This window comes from Musca autumnalis, unplaced genomic scaffold (assembly GCF_047663935.1).
Source record: "Musca autumnalis isolate F117 unplaced genomic scaffold, ASM4766393v1 scaffold_5, whole genome shotgun sequence".
In the NCBI taxonomy this organism is placed as follows: domain Eukaryota; kingdom Metazoa; phylum Arthropoda; class Insecta; order Diptera; family Muscidae; genus Musca; species Musca autumnalis.
Genome location: NW_027412088.1, coordinates 188,907,779 through 188,926,526, shown reverse-complemented (window position 1 = coordinate 188,926,526; position 18,748 = coordinate 188,907,779). Strand labels below are relative to the sequence as shown.

Genomic DNA, 18,748 nt, shown 5'->3' with positions numbered 1-18,748 from the left:
TAATTCTTAAAGTGTTGTTTTTTAGGTTTTGTTTTTTTATTTTGTATTTATAAGACTTTGAGCCTTAGGTAACACAGGGACGGCAAAATCCATGCCAAGGTTTCGATCTTTATGTTTATATTTTTCGAAATTAAAGCAAATTTTTATTAACGAAATTTGAAATCTCTTTTCTTTTTATTTATTTATTTTTTTTTTTTTGTAAATTTAGTTTTCAAACAAAAATTGTTAATTTAAAATTTTTTGATTTCCATTTGTTTACTTTTTTAGTTTGTTGTTCAAAACCTTGAGAACCATGTTGTGCCGAACACTGTGATTTTTTGTGTTTCTCCTTTTTCCATCTTCTTCCTCGTAATGTAAATATAATATTTGTTTTCCTTTGTCTTTTTGTTTTTCTTATTTGTTAAGTAAATTTTTTAAAGTTAAAATATATAATTTATGATGAAAAAATTACTTAATTATTGTGTTCTTGTTCAGTTGTTGTTGTTGCTGTTCTTTTTCTTTGTAAAGATACAGAGAGGGAGAGAAGAGAGTATGCTTTGATTGGTGGGTGGTAGTTGTGGTTGTGGTGGTGATATTTGTTGATATTGTTATTAGGAGAGTTCTTGATTGAGAGTGAGAGAGTTCATATAAATTGCACTGGCAAAAACGGTAATTTACCAACATGTAAAGTTGTTGTGGCTGTTGTTGAATGATTTGCAGGTCTGTAAAAGATATGAATGTATAATATTTTGTTGAGTATTGTTATGTAGATTTTTTGTCTTTTCATAATAGAAGATAATAAGTTTCAGTGATAAATATAAGTTTTAATTTTTAATAATGGTCAAGTTACAAGTGTTAGAATTGCTTCTTCAGATCCGATGGCTTAAGATGAGTTGAAGCATTAAGCTCGGATCGGGTCCAAATTTTTTCCACAGGTAGGTCTCGTTACCCTGATCACAAATATATATAACATTTATTGCGGCAGTCCATACTTCCCGAGATATGGGCCTCCGAAGCTCCGAAAATTCCCTTGTTAAATGTCGGCTACTTAGAGAAAAAATTTTAATTTAATAGAAAATGTTTTTCCCGTTCCCTAGATTGGCTCCTGTCCATAGGAGAAAGTCTTAAATCCTCGGCCGAAGGCCGGCTATATAGGAAAAATTATAATTTTATCCGAGATTAATGCTTCAACTCAACTTGCACCGACTCTTTGCTTGAGAAAACATGCTTCCTCAGACCCTGTGTTTAAGAAAAGACTTGAGAAAATGTGCTTCCTTTGCTTGGGGAAAGGTGCTTCCTAAGACCCTTTGCTTGAGAGAATGAGATTGCAAGAAATGCTACTTCCTAAGAAAGCTATTATTAAGACCCTATTTTTGAAAAAGAATGCTTCCTTAGAATCTTTGTTTGAGAAAAGGTGCTTCCTGAGACCCTTTTGCTTGAAAAGGGTGCTTCCTAAAATAATTTTTCTTGAGAAAATGTGCTTCCCAAGACCCTTTGCTTGAAAAAATGTACTTCCTTAGACATTTTGCTTGAGAAAAGTTGCTTCCTAATACCCTTTACTTGATAAAGGGCGCTTCCTAAGACCCTTTCCTTGAGAATAATGGCCCCGGCACATTGAGTGTCGCGTTACAACAACCACATGAAAAATTCGAGAACAAACTTGGTATCATTTACACATTTTTCATGTGGTTGTTGTTTTTAACGCACGACGCGACTCACAACGGACCGTATGTGCCGGAACCATAAGTGCTTCCTAATAACCTTTCCATGAGAAAGAGTGATTCATAAGACCCTTTCTTCGAGAACAGGACCCATTCCTCGAGAAAGGGTTTACCTAAGGCCCTTTCCATAAGATAGGGTGCTTTATAAGACCCTTGCATTGAGAAAGGGTGTTTCCTAAGACACTTTCCATGTGAAAGAGTGTCTCCTAAAAGACTCCTCGAGAAAAGGTGCTTACTAAGAACCTTTTGTTTGAAAAAAGTGCCTCCTAAGATCCTCTAGGTGGCACAAAACGGATTATTCCAAATCTTGGACATTCGACCTTGTTAAGTTATGTATAGTTTCGGGGATCAATACAGATTTTTTTAAGCTTATGTTCATATTTCTTGATATATGGGCCTACATTTTTCCGGATTTCTATGTATCCCGTGGGATAATTGATTATATCTGAACCTACTTCTCTGTCACAAAATCTAAACTGAAAAAGTCTTTTTTTTTTAGCAGAACTGTTGGATGTGCCCCTAAGCAAAAATCTCATATTCCACGAATATAAAGCACATAAACGATCAAAGTAAAGACCTTAAAATGCACTTGTTCTCAAAAAATATCACAAAGACTTATTACCAAACAAATGTTAACTAAAAAATTAAAAAAAAAAAAAAATCACAAAATATCTTAACCTCAATTTGTGGTTAGAAGCTTTTGTGGGGTTAAGTTTTAACAAGGATAATACATTTTTGTATAAGGGTTATTGCATGTCATTGGATTTTGTTTAATACCTTACAAACAATAAGCTATTGGCTGTCGCACGTTGTTGCTGCTGTTGATCGGACAACGACGAGGACGACGATCCCATTGGTATGGTGGTTTGATGTATTGGTGGTAATAATGTTGCTGTTGTTGTTGTTTTATTGTTACTTGTTATATTGTTTTGATGAAGATGCTGTTGATGATTATAGTGATGATGATGGCCATTGAATCCTGTAATTGTTGTATTTAGCAGATTGTTGTTGTACAGTGTAGGTGCTACTGCAGCATTAGTCATTGTTGTTGTTGGTTTATTATTATTATTTAAAATCTCATTTTGATTATCATTGTTGCTGTTCATACTATTTTTGTTAATATTATTGTTGCTGTTGTTGTTGAGAGCGTCTGAAGACGGTGGGAAATTTTGTGTTGGTATTGTCATTATATGTGTGGAGGAAGTTGACGAAGTTAATGGTGGTGCTTGAGTTGTGGTGATTGGGCCATTATGTTGTTGAAGATTTAGTTGATTTTTTAGAGAAACTGTTCCCAATTGTTGTTGGAATGTTTTGTCAGTAGCCAAAAAGGGGGTACTCATAACCAACGAAGAAGAATTTGTAGTATTGGAGGTTTTGTACAAATAGTTGTTATTGTTTAATTCGACACCAGCACCACCACCACCACCAAATCCATTGCCATTTTCTGTTACAACGGTTTCAAGGGGATCTTGAGTATCGGCGGACATCAGCTGTTGATGAGGTAAATTTCCCGTTTTCAAGTTTGGATTAGGTGTGGAAGAGGAAATCGTAGGACAACGTGTATTCGAAATAACAGTGTTATGCTGCTGCTGCGACTGAGACTGCTGCTGTTGTGTTTTTTGTTGTTGTTGTAAGTGATTTGGTGCTACAAATAAATTTCACCTATTAACATGACTGCGATTTTGGTTTTGATTCGGATTTAACCCTCCATTATTTGGCTGGATACCAGCAGCTGCAGCTGTTATGAGGAGAATTTGAATACAAGTTTTAACTAATTCACATTGAGTAAAGGAAATTTCAAATAATCACCGCCATATGCTGTTGTGGGATTTTGATAGTAATCAGCACCAGCACCACCTCCGCCACCGCCACGTCTATTATAATCATTCGATTCATAATCGCCAGCCGTGTCATAGGGTCCTCTACCAGTATTCAAGTGATTTATTCCCATACCAGGTGTTTGGGGAATATGGGGATTGTGATTATGCGTAGATTGTGCTTGTGGATATGGCGAATATGGTGTATCATAGCTTGGTGGTAAATGATCGAAACCTTGATTATCTTCATATCCGCGTCTTTGAAATAGCAAAAAGAATGGCGTTAAAATGAAAACACTATTAATGTTAAAACAACAACTTACCCATAAGTTTCCTCCATGGCTGAACGTGCCTTTTCCAATATAGACATAACCTTTTGTTTTGGTGCTGCATTATTTTTGTTATATGCTGATGCTGCCGAGGAAACACTGTTTGCACCACCTTGTCCGCCACCACCGCCTCCTCCTCCACCACCTGCACCACCAGACTTATTATATGGTAAAATATTTTTTGAAAGATTGGAGCTAATAACACTACCAGGACCAGTTAAGATGCCAGTACCGCCACCAACTGCTGAGGGGGTGTGCGGTACAATTTTCTTATAGCCTGTTGTTTTTTGATCCTCGGTGATGTGTGTACTATCCATTAGTTCTCGCAATTGTTCTTGGCGTATAACATCATTACTATCGGGTATGAGATATTTACGCAATTCTGCCATGGCATAAGCAATGCGAGCATATGCCTCTGCTGGTGGTGCAACCGTTGAAATTTCCACATGCAAGTCACTGTTCAAGTGGGAATATTTTGGATCTTTCGATTTGCGCAACTCTTCCTCTTTGACACGATCACGCATTGAATTTCGTCCCAGTACGGTCATTTTACACATTGTCTCCTCCTGCAGACGACGCAGGGAATTGCCTTTGGGTCCCAATAGTTTGCCAACAAAATTGAACTATAAGAAAAAAATATTTAAAAATATTGCATAGTTTTAGGCAAAATATTTCCAAAATTGTTTCTTTTTTCGTTACTTGGTCACACCACTTATGATTTCCATATTTGTTGTCAACGCTTACCTTGGGATGTTCTCTTATGGGCACTAAGACCTTTTGGGATACTCTTAGCGGTTTTTCCCGATAAATATCAGCATATTTTTGTTCCTTTGATGGTAAGCGACCAGTTGTTTGCACCTTTTCAACTTCTACAGAAAGAAACGAGGAAACCTTAGGTAACTTTCCAACTTAATTTCCGTTTCACACATCAACCTTACCTGCATCCAATAACTTTTCCGCTATGGGAAATTTACGATCCATTCGCGACTTTTCATTGAGACAATCCCTTACATATTCATTGGCCTTTTCATTTAGATAATTGGTATCAATAGGTCCTCCCATACTGGAACTGACAAGATGCTGTTCATTTACACCACCCCCACCACCAACATGGGAATTATCTCCATTGTGTGGTCCTGTGTAATCGCCATTACTGGCCATGGTTGATTTTTCTTCACTTCTCTATATCGTACTTTCCACCAAAGTTATTTTTATTTGGAATGCTTATAATTTGAATTAAAAAAAAAAAAAAAACAAAGAAGAAAGTTGATTTGTAATTACACTGAACAAAACACTTTTTTTGTTAATTTTCCCACAAATATCACTCTCCTCTCTCTCCCGAAAAAAATATAAAAACATGAAGCAAAAGAGAACAAAAAACTCAGACGCCAACATACATTTCTGAAAATATTTGTTTGACAACAAAAATAGATCTCGCTTCCTTTGTGCCACAAATATATATTTTAATTAATATATCTTTAATTAATTTTTATGAAAATTCACAGTATTAAACTAATTGGAAATTAGAGGACTACACTTTCACTTTCTCTGCTAAAAAGATTTTCTTCCTTTTTCCTCTGTTGAAGTTTAATTTTTTTCGTGAAAACCTGAACTACAGAGCCAGCCAGTTCGCCGTCAAATGCAGTTTTAGGTAGGGATCTATAAATGGAAAAGTGATAGAAGAAATCGATTATTGTCGATTATTCCCAGCAAAATTTTTTGGAAGTTGTGCATGTGGAGTTATGATTTCACCATGGTTTAATAAGAAAGGTTAGCTAAAGCTTCCTGTCAATTTAATTGTTTTCTTTCGACTGTTCCTAAAACGTCAAAACAATATACACAATCCTTGTATGTGTGTGTGCTGTTTGAATAATATGCCAAAAAATTTAAAAGCAATCGAATTCAATGGTTTTTAAAATAGTTTTTAGAACATTTGTATGGAAGAAATTTTTCAGCTTTTCATTGTGTCGGTGATGGTCACCTTAAAATTGGCAACGCATCCTGATTTTCGAAAACGTCCAGTGAACAATATTTTATGCACTGAACAATAACTTTTATTGCAGTTTGTTTTTATTGTCTATGTAAATGTAAAATGTAAATGTAATTGTTAGCAACATTTTTCAAATCTATAAAAGGCCCTTCAGGCGTTGATTCTGTCCTTTTTTGCTGGACAACTAAAACATGTAAGATCATTTTAACAACTTGTCATTTTAATTTTATAAACTTAATTTATTTCTATAGCGAATAAACACCACACATTTTAATATCAAACTTAAGCAACATTGGATTTGTTTTTACTTGGTCGTCGCCTTTGTTTGTATTACTGCCGTTTGATGTTAGATGGTTTGTTCGGGTTGTCAGCCTATAGCAAAAAGGGAGCCTTTTAGTGTCAAAGCCGACATTATTTTACTTGATGACATTCTTTTAATTTGATGCCGGATGAGACACGACATATTTTTATTCGATGTTTGATGAGCCATTGATATCAAACATTGTTAATCGTCATTTTGTCAAGCCGATTTGTGTCAACCAACTGTTTTGTGAGCCAATTTGCATCATCAGCCCCAGAAATTATATTATTCGATGTTTGATGAGCCATTGATATCAAACATTGTTAATCGTCATTTTGTCAAGCCGATTTGTGTCAACCAACTGTTTTGTGAGCCAATTTGCATCATCAGCCCCAGAAATTATATTATTCGACGTTTGATGAGCCATTGATATCAAACATTCGTCATTTGTCAAGCCGATTTGTGTTAATAAATTGTTTAATGAGTCAATTTAGATGAAATATCTTTTCTTTTGATGTGCCTATTCGTATCTACTACAAGCCGAAGAAGCTGCAGTTACAATCTGTGAAATTGTGTGTGTCAAGCCGTATATGTGATATTCAATAAATACAACAACAATCGTTTGAGGAATCCCCATCAGTTTGTTGTTAAGCCGTTTATGTTATTTGTTTACATTCGCTTATGTCCATTTGATGTCACAAGAGAAGCAACAGAGAAGTAAACGATCGACGCAAGGAAAACCCCCAGTCCGATTCGACGCATACATAACTGAGATGAGTCTCCAACATTCACCGCCTAATACACCAACAAACACTACAAGTGGTGCCCGCTTACAAACAGACGTAAGCACACCAGCAAGTCAGCCGTCTACAGCAAAGCCAACAACGTCTGCTGCCGCCGAAACAGCGAAACAAAAACAGACAGAAAAATCAGCCACAATGGACACAGCCGAGATGAGGAAAGAAATGCTGAAAATGCAAAAACAAATTCAGCTACAAATGCAGCAGCAAATGCAACAACAATTGCAAATGCAAACATTGCTTCAAAATCAGATGCTACAATTGAAGGAAGAAATGGTAAAAACTTTTGCATCGCAGCAACCAAAAACGTCCGTCCAAAACCCTCAGCCACAAACATCACAACAACAAATATTTGATCAGCCTTTGGAGCCGCCATTAACGTCACAACAACCAATATCACAGCCAACACAACACATCACAACGCCGCCAACACTGGAAATACCGCCGCCGTTGCCTGACATGCCACAGTCAATTATACGCCAACCAGAACCGACGCACGTAACGCAAGGAATGTCCGTACAATACATGCCAGCACAGGGACAACCAAATAATTCCATTAATACTGCAAATACTAATTACAACAATATGCCTCAAAAGAAAATTTATCCTCTTCCAATATTTTCAGGGTTGCCAGAAGAATGGCCAACTTTTTCCGAGTCTTTTTACAGCACCACAAATGAGTTTATGTACAGCGACCTGCACAATATTATGAGGTTAAGAGACGCTTTAAGAGGTAATGCAAGAGAGACGGTTGAACCATTATTGGGGAGCTCTGCCAACGTTGAAGCCATAATGCTTAACCTGAAAGAGATGTTCGGAAGACCAGAGCAACTCATCAAAAGCCAGATTATGAAAGTCCGTAAAATTCCCCCATTGGCTAAAGACGATTTGAATGCCTTAATAAATTTCGCCACCAAAACTTCAAATATGGCAACATTTTTGAAAAACGCTGAAGGAGAACATCATTTACATAACCCATCTTTACTGAGTGAACTTGTAGCGAAATTACCAATAAACCGACAAATGGAATGGGGTGAAAAATGCCTTTCATTAAATGAATCGCCTTCTATTTTACATTTCAGTGCATGGTTGCAAACATTACGACGCGTTGCTAACATCGTCCACGATACCCTCCCATACGCACCATACGTGTCCACTAATCGCCAGCAACCCACAAAGCCAAGCCGCCAAATTGCATGTGTCGCCGTCAATAATTGTAGTGTGTGCGACGGGGTCTGCACGTCAATAACAGAATGTAAACAATTCGCAGATATGCAGACGGACGAAAAGTGGAACAAAATTAAAGAATTAAAATTGTGTTTTTGCTGCCTTAGAAAAGGCCACCAATTGAACCAGTGTCGAAATAGAGTGTGTTGCGGTAAAAATAATTGCAATAAGTTCCATAATGTTTTACTGCATTATGACGTGGATGCCGATGAAGAAAATGAAAACGATAGTGGAAGAGTGCAGCCACAACAAAGAAATTGCCATGCCGTGAGTAGTGCCGGTAGCATACTTTTCCAAATATTGCCCGTAAAGTTGTACGGAAAAGATAAAACAATTTCCACGTATGCATTTATAGATGATGGTGCGAATGTTACAATGCTAGACAGTGGAATTGCAAGTGATCTGAAATTACGAGGAAACACGGCACAGTTATCCCTACAGTGGCTTAATAATCATTCGGTAGTGGAGAGCTCTGAAGTAGTGGATGTGACAATAAGTGGTATTGGAAGAGGCGACAGACAATATGTCATGAAAAATGTTTATACCACTTCAAATATGTCCTTGCCCATTCAATCGTGTGATATTAAAAAATTGGTAACAAATAACAATGTCGATGTTTCGAAAATAAAATTTGTAAATTATAAAAATGTGCAACCAAAATTAATTATCAGTTTACACCATTGTTTTTTGACAGTTCCACTGGATGTGCCCCGCTCGTTGTCTGCCGCTGGACCGATTGTAACCACTACAAGATTGGGTGTTGTTGTTTATGGCCCAACGCCTGGAGGAAAAGCCTCAACCAAAAATCGTGCCCTTCATGTCAGAATGTGTGCCACTTCAACAGAAAGTCCAGAAGATAACCTACGACAAATGAGTATGATGCAAAATAATTGTGACGTGAAAATCCTTGATGCAAAGGTGAATACAAAAAAGAAATTGCCAAATGATGATGAATGTGCGGTGAAATTATTGAGGAGCCAATCAAGAAAAATTGATGGACGCTATGAATGTCTTTTGTGGAAACAAAACGTGCCTCAATTCCCAGATTCCTATGATATGGTCCTGAAAAATTTGTATATTGTGGAAAATAAAATGGTTCGAGATAGGGAACATTGCAGTGCACATTGTGAAAGAACATGTTGCCCTATTTTGATGAGCTATGCCAGAAAAGTAAATGTGCACGAATTGCTATCTAATCCAGACCCGTTGTTTCACCTGCCACATTCTAATGTTACAATTGTGAATGCCAATGTGTTTGTGAAAAATTCAACTCGTGCCGATGAACCAAATTTTAATACTCATTACGTAGACGACTATTTCCAAAATGAAGAAGAAGCCGCAAAGGTGATAGAAGATGTGATAAGAATTCATAGTGTTGGAGGTTTTGAATTGAGAAATATTATGTCAAATTCCAAGAGGGTAATTCAAACTTGTGGAGAATCGGCCAGCGGAGTCAACGATAGCGGTGAGTTTTTGAACCAAAATGTTGTTGAAGGGATTTTGGGCATACACTGGTTGCCAAATCCAGATGTTTTCTCCTTTCGTGATAAATTCATTTTAGACTTCGCTAATATGCTCTCTTTGAAAATGTTTATTTATGGCACATTCGGATTTATCTGCAAATTTGTGGTTGCTTCTAAAATGTTGATACGAAGAGTATGGAAGTCGGGTATAGAGTCGGACGAGGAGTTGCCTAGCGATTTATATAATAACTGGAAGATATGGTTAACTGAATTAAATATGTTGGAGGGATTTCGTATTTCAAGACGTTATCTTAAGGATTTTTCAAACAGAAAAGTTGATTTACATATATTCGCATACGCGATCGAAGAGGCAATGGCAACGGTAGCGTATTGGTGTGTGGTAAGTGATGTTGGAATTAAATTTTCGATTGTAATGGAAAAATCTGCTTGTGCTTCTGCTAGTTGTCGCACCATAATCAAGCTGGAACCGCAGATGGCAGTTATGAGTGTTCATATGAATGATTTAATCGCCTTTAATCATGTGAAAAATCTTAATATAATTTATTTTTGGACAGATTCATACACGGTTGTACGATGGATGCTCGATAGCAGCGACGGGAGTTATTGGAAATGGTGGCCGAATATTTTAAAGCCCGCAGATGAGACAACAGCAGCCGCATTTTCAGCAAAATATGATGTAGACGGATGGTGGAAAAATAGCCCAGAATTTCGTCAGGAATCACAATGGCCCTTGGAAGATAATATGAAAGAAACCATGAGTGACTACGACTTCGATATGATAACAGGACATGTGGTGCAGTGGCTCATCAGTATATTTATGTGGTTACAGCGCGAAGCAATACTAGCTCTGGCTGTTATAAAAGGACTATTTCCAAACTTGCCGTTTTGGATGTTGATGAAGATTCTGGTGAAGCCTCCCCCTCTGGGTCAGTTCACGGGGGCGGGGATGTCGGTGATGGTCACCTTAAAATTGGCAACGCATCCTGATTTTCGAAAACGTCCAGTGAACAATATTTTATGCACTGAACAATAACTTTTATTGCAGTTTGTTTTTATTGTCTATGTAAATGTAAAATGTAAATGTAATTGTTAGCAACATTTTTCAAATCTATAAAAGGCCCTTCAGGCGTTGATTCTGTCCTTTTTTGCTGGACAACTAAAACATGTAAGATCATTTTAACAACTTGTCATTTTAATTTTATAAACTTAATTTATTTCTATAGCGAATAAACACCACACATTTTAATATCAAACTTAAGCAACATTGGATTTGTTTTTACTTGGTCGTCGCCTTTGTTTGTATTACTGCCGTTTGATGTTAGATGGTTTGTTCGGGTTGTCAGCCTATAGCAAAAAGGGAGCCTTTTAGTGTCAAAGCCGACATTATTTTACTTGATGACATTCTTTTAATTTGATGCCGGATGAGACACGACACATTGAAACAAACATTTTATCATATCCACAACTCGATTATGTGGAGAAACCTTGGCCCTTCATTAATTTGTCGTGTTTTTTATAAAATGCTCAACAATGGTATTGCAAACAAACCCACTTGTTGCTTTTGTGTTTACTAATTTTGATGTTTTAGGAGTTCAGGAAAAACAAGGGTTCTATATACATATTTTTTCCATTTAAATCTACCTCTTTACTTATACCATGAATTTCACTACATCCTTCACTACAAGAATACAAAGAACTTTTTTATATAAACACAAATTAAAAAAGTTTCCTTTAAATTCAATCACAATTGAGTGTACTTCTTCCGTTCTCCATTTAATCCAAGCGCAACTGATTTTGCTTCGTCATCCTAAGTCCCGGTCCACACTAGCGTGAATTTCATTAAAAAATTTCATGAAATTAGGCGTTCTTAAATCGAATTCCCCACTACAACAATTTTATGATTTTACTCTACTATGGAAGTCGATCTAGAGACGCATAATTTCATGCAAATTTTTCAATGAAATCACTCTAGTGTGGACCGGGACTAAAGGTTTTTTATGCTGCCTTCCCATCACTGGTTCAGCTTTCGACTCCAACTCCACTCCATTAAAAATTTCCGTCTCGTAAATTACAACAAAAATGTTTGCAACTTTAGTTTGTATTTTTTTATTTTATAACAAATTCTTCGCAATATATTCACACTTGTTTCTCTTTTCAAGAAATTATGTCGGCAGCGACGGGTAGGTATCAACCAATTGGTTTTGTTTTGTAGGGATCTCTAAAGCAACTGCTTATAAATGCTCTGTTCCTTTACGTGCCTGAGGTTACCATTTCTTACCATTTTTAACCTGTAAAGTGTTCCCTTACTTTTAATAGCATACAATTTATATGATAGCAGTTTACCACTTTTACCATTTTCTGCCACTGTTACCATTTTTAAAAGTAAAGGAACAGACCAAAAATGTATCGAACGGACTGCATTTTTTCATAACACTGTTGGACGACATCGAAAGATGTTGTGAAATCATAACATAGTCCAACAGAGTTATGAAAAATTCACTCCGTTCGATACATTTTATAAGCAGTTGCTGTAGAGATCCCTACAGAAAAAAACAGTTGATCCCCACACATTTCTTCAAAAGATAAACAAGAGTGTATACATTTCGAAGAATTTGTTATAAAATAAAGAAATAACAACTTAAGTTGCGAACATTTTTGCTGTAATTAACGAGACGGAAATTTTTAATGGAGAGGAGTTGGAGTCCATGTCGAAAGCTAGGCTAGTGATGGGAAGTCAACATAAAACAACTTTAGGATGATGAAAGAAAATCAGATGCGCTTGGATTAAATCGAGAACAGAGGAAGTAAGCTCAAATGTGATTGAATTTAATGAAAACTTTTTTTAAATTTGTGTTTTGCTTTGTTCCAGAACCTGCAAGAAGCTACTATTTTTACTACGATAACATTTTTTCCTTTATGTTATCGGAAAAAAATAGTAAAAATTAGTAGATTCTTGCAGTACTGGAACAGACCTTTTATATAATAAAGTTCTTTGTGTTCTTGTTTTACAAAAATAATAAATGCATTTTATTTATTTTGGGATATTTCGCAATGGCTTGCATTTTAATTGCATCTTTGGACTGATTAAAAATTCAATCCAAAACACTACATCAAAAGCTGGATCGAAAATGGAGTGCATCCTAGCTGTGTGCTGTGGAAGCAAAATGGAGTGCATCCTAGCTGCGCGCTCTCTTGTAAAATTCATAAGTGAATTCATAGGAAAAGATGTACTCCAACGGCAAATGTACCGTACACTTGTAGTGATTCAACTGCATCCGCGGGTGACAATGTGTACTGTACTTTAGGAGTTTTTAATCCTATCCCAGCAAAAAGTTTGCATCCGCGGATGCAGTTGAATCACTACAAGTGTACGGTACATTTGCCGTTGGAGTACATCTTTTCCTATGAATTCACTTATGAATTTTACAAGAGAGCGCGCAGCTAGGATGCACTCCATTTTGCTTCCACAGCACACAGCTAGGATGCACTCCATTTTCGATCCAGCTTTTGATGTAGTGTTTTGGATTGAATTTTTAATCAGTCCAAAGATGCAATTAAAATGCAAGCCATTGCGAAATATCCCAAAATAAATAAAATGCATTTATTATTTTTGTAAAACAAGAACACAAAGAACTTTATTATATAAAAGGTCTGTTCCAGTACTGCAAGAATCTACTAATTTTTACTATTTTTTCCGATAACATAAAGGAAAAAATGTTATCGTAGTAAAAATAGTAGCTTCTTGCAGGTTCTGGAACAAAGCAAAACACAAATTTAAAAAAAGTTTTCATTAAATTCAATCACATTTGAGCTTACTTCCTCCGTTCTCGATTTAATCCAAGCGCATCTGATTTTCTTTCATCATCCTAAAGTTGTTTTGTGTTGACTTCCCATCACTAGCCTAGCTTTCGACATGGACTCCAACTCCTCTCCATTAAAAATTTCCGTCTCGTAAATTACAGCAAAAATGTTCGCAACTTAAGTTGTTATTTCTTTATTTTATAACAAATTCTTCGAAATGTATACACTCTTGTTTATCTTTTGAAGAAATGTGTGGGGATCAACTAACTGTTTTTTTCTGTAGGGATCTCTACAGCAACTGCTTATAAAATGTATCGAACGGAGTGCATTTTTCATAACTCTGTTGGAGTACATCGAAAGATGTTGTGAAATCATAACTCCAATTGCACAACTTCCAAAATTTTTTGCTGGATATCTATCGATGATGAAATTTAAAAAAATAATAATCTTACTATCGATAGTACCATCAATTTTTATGTGTTTTCAGCTTTACTTTCCCAATCCACACCGAACAGAATAGAATAGATTTTAGGTTAGTCCGATAATATCGATAGATACTGAATCGATACTTCATTTTAAAAAGAATCGATATTATCGATAGTGCCATAAATTTTTTACCAGCTGTAGTTGGTAATCCAAACTTGAAATGTGGTTAGGCCACTTAACATTAGAGTTGTATAGTTCATGAACGAACTAGTTCAATTGAACGATTCATTGAAAAGAGCGTATGAACTAGATCAGTCGATATAGTTCATTATAGTTCAATAGTTCACTGAACTATAGAAAGTCGGTGACCGTACGATCAACGAACGATTCACAATCGAGTTCAACATGTCGTTAACAAATACATAAAGTGACGGCGTCGTCTATGTTAAAGGATGCCTTCGTAATGTGATCAGTTTGTTTATGTTTTGGATCAAGGTGCATGGAATAGCTGTCGGAAAATGAAGATTTCTACAAAAACATAGAGACATAACGAATCCATTACCTAATGAATCTGCCTTTTTGGATAGCAAAAAGGGAAAAATAAAAAGAAACACACACGCACAAAGCATTTTCGCAATGGCAATTTCTACACACACACACAGCATAAAGCTGAAAACAGATACAACGTTTGATTAAAGTTTTGCGTTGGGCGTCGAGAAAAAAACAACAACAACAGGGCGACGACGATACCAAAGTCCAGCGTTTATCTGTTTGCCGGCATATATTTCAAATGAATTTGAATTTTTCGGCATCATGCCCAACAGTGTAAAAACGGCCAAAACGACACAAAACTTTACCCAAACGTTGTATCTGTTTACAGCTTAAGATTTTTTGCCAGCCACCTCAATGAAGGATGTTTTTTCTAAAATTAATTAATCTTTCTTTAAGAATGCAATAAAACTATGTAAATGTAACATTTTTGTTATGGAGTAGTTTAATTATATTAGTCTTTTGTTTGTTTGTATTTATGCGTTTTTTGGTGTATGTATGCGTTTTTATCAAACGACCGATTAAGAACTGGTGAACGATTTTGATCCGAATGATTGAACTGGACAGTGAACTATGAACTAGATTACTGACCTAGTTCAGTTTAAAGAGCTGAGCTATTGAACTAGATCTTTCAAATGAACTAGATTATACAACTCTACTTAACATCGGCGCATGACATTTCGTGTTGCAAATAACAAATACAAGTAGTATCAAAGTAACCAATTACTCGAGAAAAGTACATCTCTAGTTGTCTAATAATTTTTTTCTCGCATCAACCATTCATTCAAGCAGTTATACACATTTTTTTGTGAAAAAGAATTGAATTGAAATAAAGAACGGAATTAATTAATTTTAATTGAACAAAATGCCGCGAGACTATGACCGTGATTACACCAGTGAAGATACTTCAGATTATAAACGTAAAAGGCCACGTAATGATGAAGAAAGTACCAATAACGATCAAGGAGGTGGTGAACAGGAGACACAAACAACTCAACAACATGATGCACCGCCTTTAAATGAAAAAACCGCTGCCTACTTGGATGAATGTTTGCAGGAAAAGAAACAATTGGATTCAAATAAGTACAATATATGTAAAAGGCTCTTGGATGATGGTAAGTGTTGTGGGCTTGGCAATAAGAAAAATAAAGTGATGTGGGGACGCCATTTTGAATTTGTGTGGAAGGGGAATTTTGTAAATAATTGTGTACTTCCTTTTTTGTTGTGTCTTTAGAAATTGAACGCATTTTGGTTAGTGGCCGTATTCCAAAGCCAGAAATCTTTGCCAATGTCTACAGTGAAAAACCCATACGGGTTGCCCAAAAAGTGTGGTTTCCGATTAAGGAATATCCGAAATTTAATTTCGTGGGTAAAATTATGGGTCCCAAGGGTAATACACTGAGACAGCTGCAGGATGAGACCTACTGTAAGATGACAGTATTGGGCCGCAATTCAATGCGTGATCATGCCAAGGAAGAGGAGCTGCGTAAATCGGGAAATTTGAAATATGCCCATTTAAGCCGAGATTTGCATATTGAAATCTCAACAGTGGCACCTCCCTCTGAGGCATATCATCGTTTGGCCTTTGCCCTTGCAGAGGTGCGGAAATTTATGGTGCCCGATACAAATGATGATATACGCATGGAGCAAATGCGTGAATTGGACGGCAAAGAAAGATTCTACAAGAAGTCGCATTATGCCAAGGCATATGGAGAGCATCCCCCACCCTATGGTGGCAGGTGAGGGGGCACAAAGCAAAATATATTTTGAATAGGGAAAGTAATTAATGATGATCGTCTTATTTGTTTGTAGAACTCCTCCCCCACCACCACCTTTTGAAAAATCCAAGCCAAAGGTTTATTCGATATTGGAAAAGGCAAGATATGTTATGGATGATCCCGGTTATCCCTTAATTAAGTCTCACAGGTAAGTCAAAGGGGGGACTTAGTAAAATTTTAGGACAAGTTTTGTAAACCTATGTATTTGTTTTCTAACAGACCTCGTGAACATGATTTGTATGAACATCCAAGTGAATATGATCGTTATGGTACCCCACCACCTCCACCATCAGCAAAACATTCAAGCGCTCACCATGCTGCCTATGAAAGCTCTTCATATGAGCGGGACTATCGTAGAGAATATCATCCGCATTCCTCTTCCTATGCCGCTGCATATGCAGGTAAGATTGTTTTCCATTTTATGATGAAACAAAAAGGTTTTCTGTTACAGCCAAAAAACTACGTTGAATTACAAACCATAAAATGAAATACTAAAACAAAATTGAATTGAAAAGTTAAAGAAAAAACTTCAAAATAACTTGCCTCTGCCAAGAATAAAATCTAAAAGCCCTTCATTTAACAAGAAAATGAGAGAAACACAAAAATTATTAACGAATTTAAATCACGATTTTCCAAAACCAAACGCATTAAACAAAATATAAAGTAAAGGCCACGCGGTTTAAACAATATAATATTCCAATAACAAAACTTAAACAATAATTACAAGTTCATGTTATTTAAATTCGTTATATTGTGTCGTTATTTAAACCAAAAGAATTAACTACTTGAGTTTGAAATAAAAATATTGAAATCAATTCAATTTTTTTGCAAAAAAAAAAAAATTAAAATACCAAAAAACCTTTACAAATAATAGTTATCACTTTCGAATAATGCCAAAGAAAACAACAAATAATTAAACAACAACAAAAATATCAATCATTCCTTACCCCCAAACCAACAACAACAAAAAATTGATCAATTCAATCAAACTCCAACCTCCTCTTCTCCCATTTTTTTCGTATTAAACACAAAATAGCTAAAAGCAGTAATGGCCGTTCATCATCGTCGGCATATCGGCCAACATCAACAGCCCATTCTTCATCACACTACGAGACTGGTGGTTCCCGTTCCCGTGAAAGTGTACGCTATCGTTCAGCACCGTATCCAAAAATACGTTAATATCAATTGCAAACAAAAACAAATAATAATAAGAAAAACAACAATAAACTACAAGAACAAGCGGCTAGAATAAAAAAACACAACACAAACTTGAATGAAAAGCTAAGTAACTGAGAAAGAAATGACAAATGACAGAGGCAATAAAACAACAAAATACCAATTGAGTAAAGAAAAAATCACAACAGATTTTTGGCGGCAAGTTTGAAGAAATTAACGAAATTACCGCCCCGTTATGGTGATTGGTGGATATAACCTCAAAAGTTTTTAAAGCAACCAACCCAGAGAAAGAAATTTAAAGGAATGAAATTAAACATATATAATAATCATATAATCTATACAAAAATCTAAATATCTATAATAATGTACTAAAATATATATGAGTATATTTAAACAAATGATTAATAATAAAAAACCCAAACAAAAATAAAATACAAAACAAACAAAATATAAAAACAAGTCGAGATAACCCTACATTTTTTATATAAAAAACAAATTGAATGAGATTTATAAAATGCGCAAGAAATTCTTTTCATACAGAAGAAAAATACATGCATATAAGGAAAACATTTAAGATGATCATAAGAATCTAGTTTTAAGCGGGTGTTGGAAAGGATTTGATAGCAAGTTCAGTTAAGGGGCCCCTCGTCGATTGTTTTAACATACGTAGTGTGGACTTCCAACCAAAAAAAATTATAACGTTGCGATTGGCGCGTCAAAACCTGATTGACTTAAGAATTTCAAACCATCTGACAGCAGACATTAAACTTAAGTTGTTATTCTTAGCCTTCGTAATTTTCGGAAATTTAAGGGCCAGTTTCACTAAAACGATTCGAATATCAATTCGTTCGACCTACTACCAAACTTCGGTTTTTTGAAAAAAAATTTTGAAAATTTTTTTTCAATCGATCAATTTTTTTCTAAAATAACTGGAGTTTGGTAGTAGTTCGAACGAATTTGAATTCGAATCGTCTTAATGAAACAGGTCATTAGTACTTTTTTCGGAAATAGTTCATTTCCTTCTTATGAAATGTCCATAATTGTGGTTAATAAAGTCCTGGTTATTGTGGTAAACGATCATAGCGATACGGGCGGAGTGCTTAAACAGGAGTTGGTCTCTTTTAAATTGTTTCTTGGTGAATATACTGCTTAGTCCCGGGCCACACTAGAGTAATTTCAATGACATTTTGACATGAAACTTTGCATTTTTTGGGAAAAAATCATAATTTCAAGAAACTAGTGTACACGGTTTCGTGTGTTCTGCAATTTTGCTTTGTTGAAATATTCGTATGAAACAAACACACCGTTTTATTTTACATTTTCTTTTACTTTCATGTCAAAATTTCAGTGAAATTACTCTTAGTGTGGCC

At 35.7% G+C, this 18,748-nt stretch overlaps 4 protein-coding genes across 5 annotated transcripts; 2 read left to right on the top strand and 2 right to left on the bottom strand.

The window, feature by feature from the left end:
• Window positions 1-3: 3 nt before the first annotated feature.
• LOC141405583 (uncharacterized) lies at window positions 4-3,187 on the bottom strand. Its single transcript, XM_073990100.1, has 2 exons — window positions 2,478-3,187; window positions 4-701 (listed from the first exon to the last, which is right to left on the bottom strand). The coding sequence occupies exons 1-2, from the start codon at window positions 3,185-3,187 to the stop codon at window positions 623-625; spliced, it is 789 nt and encodes a 262-aa protein (XP_073846201.1). The 3' UTR covers window positions 4-622.
• qkr54B (quaking related 54B) lies at window positions 2,781-5,489 on the bottom strand. The gene is made up of 6 exons (XM_073990099.1): window positions 5,244-5,489; window positions 4,785-5,069; window positions 4,591-4,715; window positions 3,841-4,469; window positions 3,510-3,775; window positions 2,781-3,438 (listed from the first exon to the last, which is right to left on the bottom strand). The coding sequence occupies exons 2-6, from the start codon at window positions 5,005-5,007 to the stop codon at window positions 3,359-3,361; spliced, it is 1,323 nt and encodes a 440-aa protein (XP_073846200.1). The 5' UTR covers window positions 5,008-5,069; window positions 5,244-5,489; the 3' UTR covers window positions 2,781-3,358.
• Window positions 5,490-5,813: 324 nt separating this feature from the next.
• Window positions 5,814-10,906, top strand: LOC141405581 (uncharacterized). Of its 2 annotated transcripts, XR_012413233.1 has the most exons (4): window positions 5,814-8,444; window positions 8,520-10,027; window positions 10,203-10,813; window positions 10,872-10,906. XR_012413233.1 is itself a non-coding variant. In XM_073990098.1 (3 exons), the coding sequence occupies exons 1-3, from the start codon at window positions 6,830-6,832 to the stop codon at window positions 10,275-10,277; spliced, it is 3,198 nt and encodes a 1,065-aa protein (XP_073846199.1). In that variant the 5' UTR covers window positions 5,814-6,829; the 3' UTR covers window positions 10,278-10,906. The 2 variants fall into 2 exon arrangements, 1 of the variants encoding a protein (XP_073846199.1); XM_073990098.1 differs by having other exon boundaries at window positions 10,203-10,906.
• Window positions 10,907-15,106: 4,200 nt separating this feature from the next.
• On the top strand, window positions 15,107-17,834 carry qkr58E-1 (quaking related 58E-1). The gene is made up of 5 exons (XM_073989263.1): window positions 15,107-15,539; window positions 15,659-16,163; window positions 16,237-16,350; window positions 16,422-16,603; window positions 17,239-17,834. Exons 1-5 carry the CDS (start codon window positions 15,290-15,292, stop codon window positions 17,379-17,381), a joined length of 1,194 nt encoding a protein of 397 aa, XP_073845364.1. The 5' UTR covers window positions 15,107-15,289; the 3' UTR covers window positions 17,382-17,834.
• The last annotated feature ends 914 nt before the right edge of the window (window positions 17,835-18,748 follow it).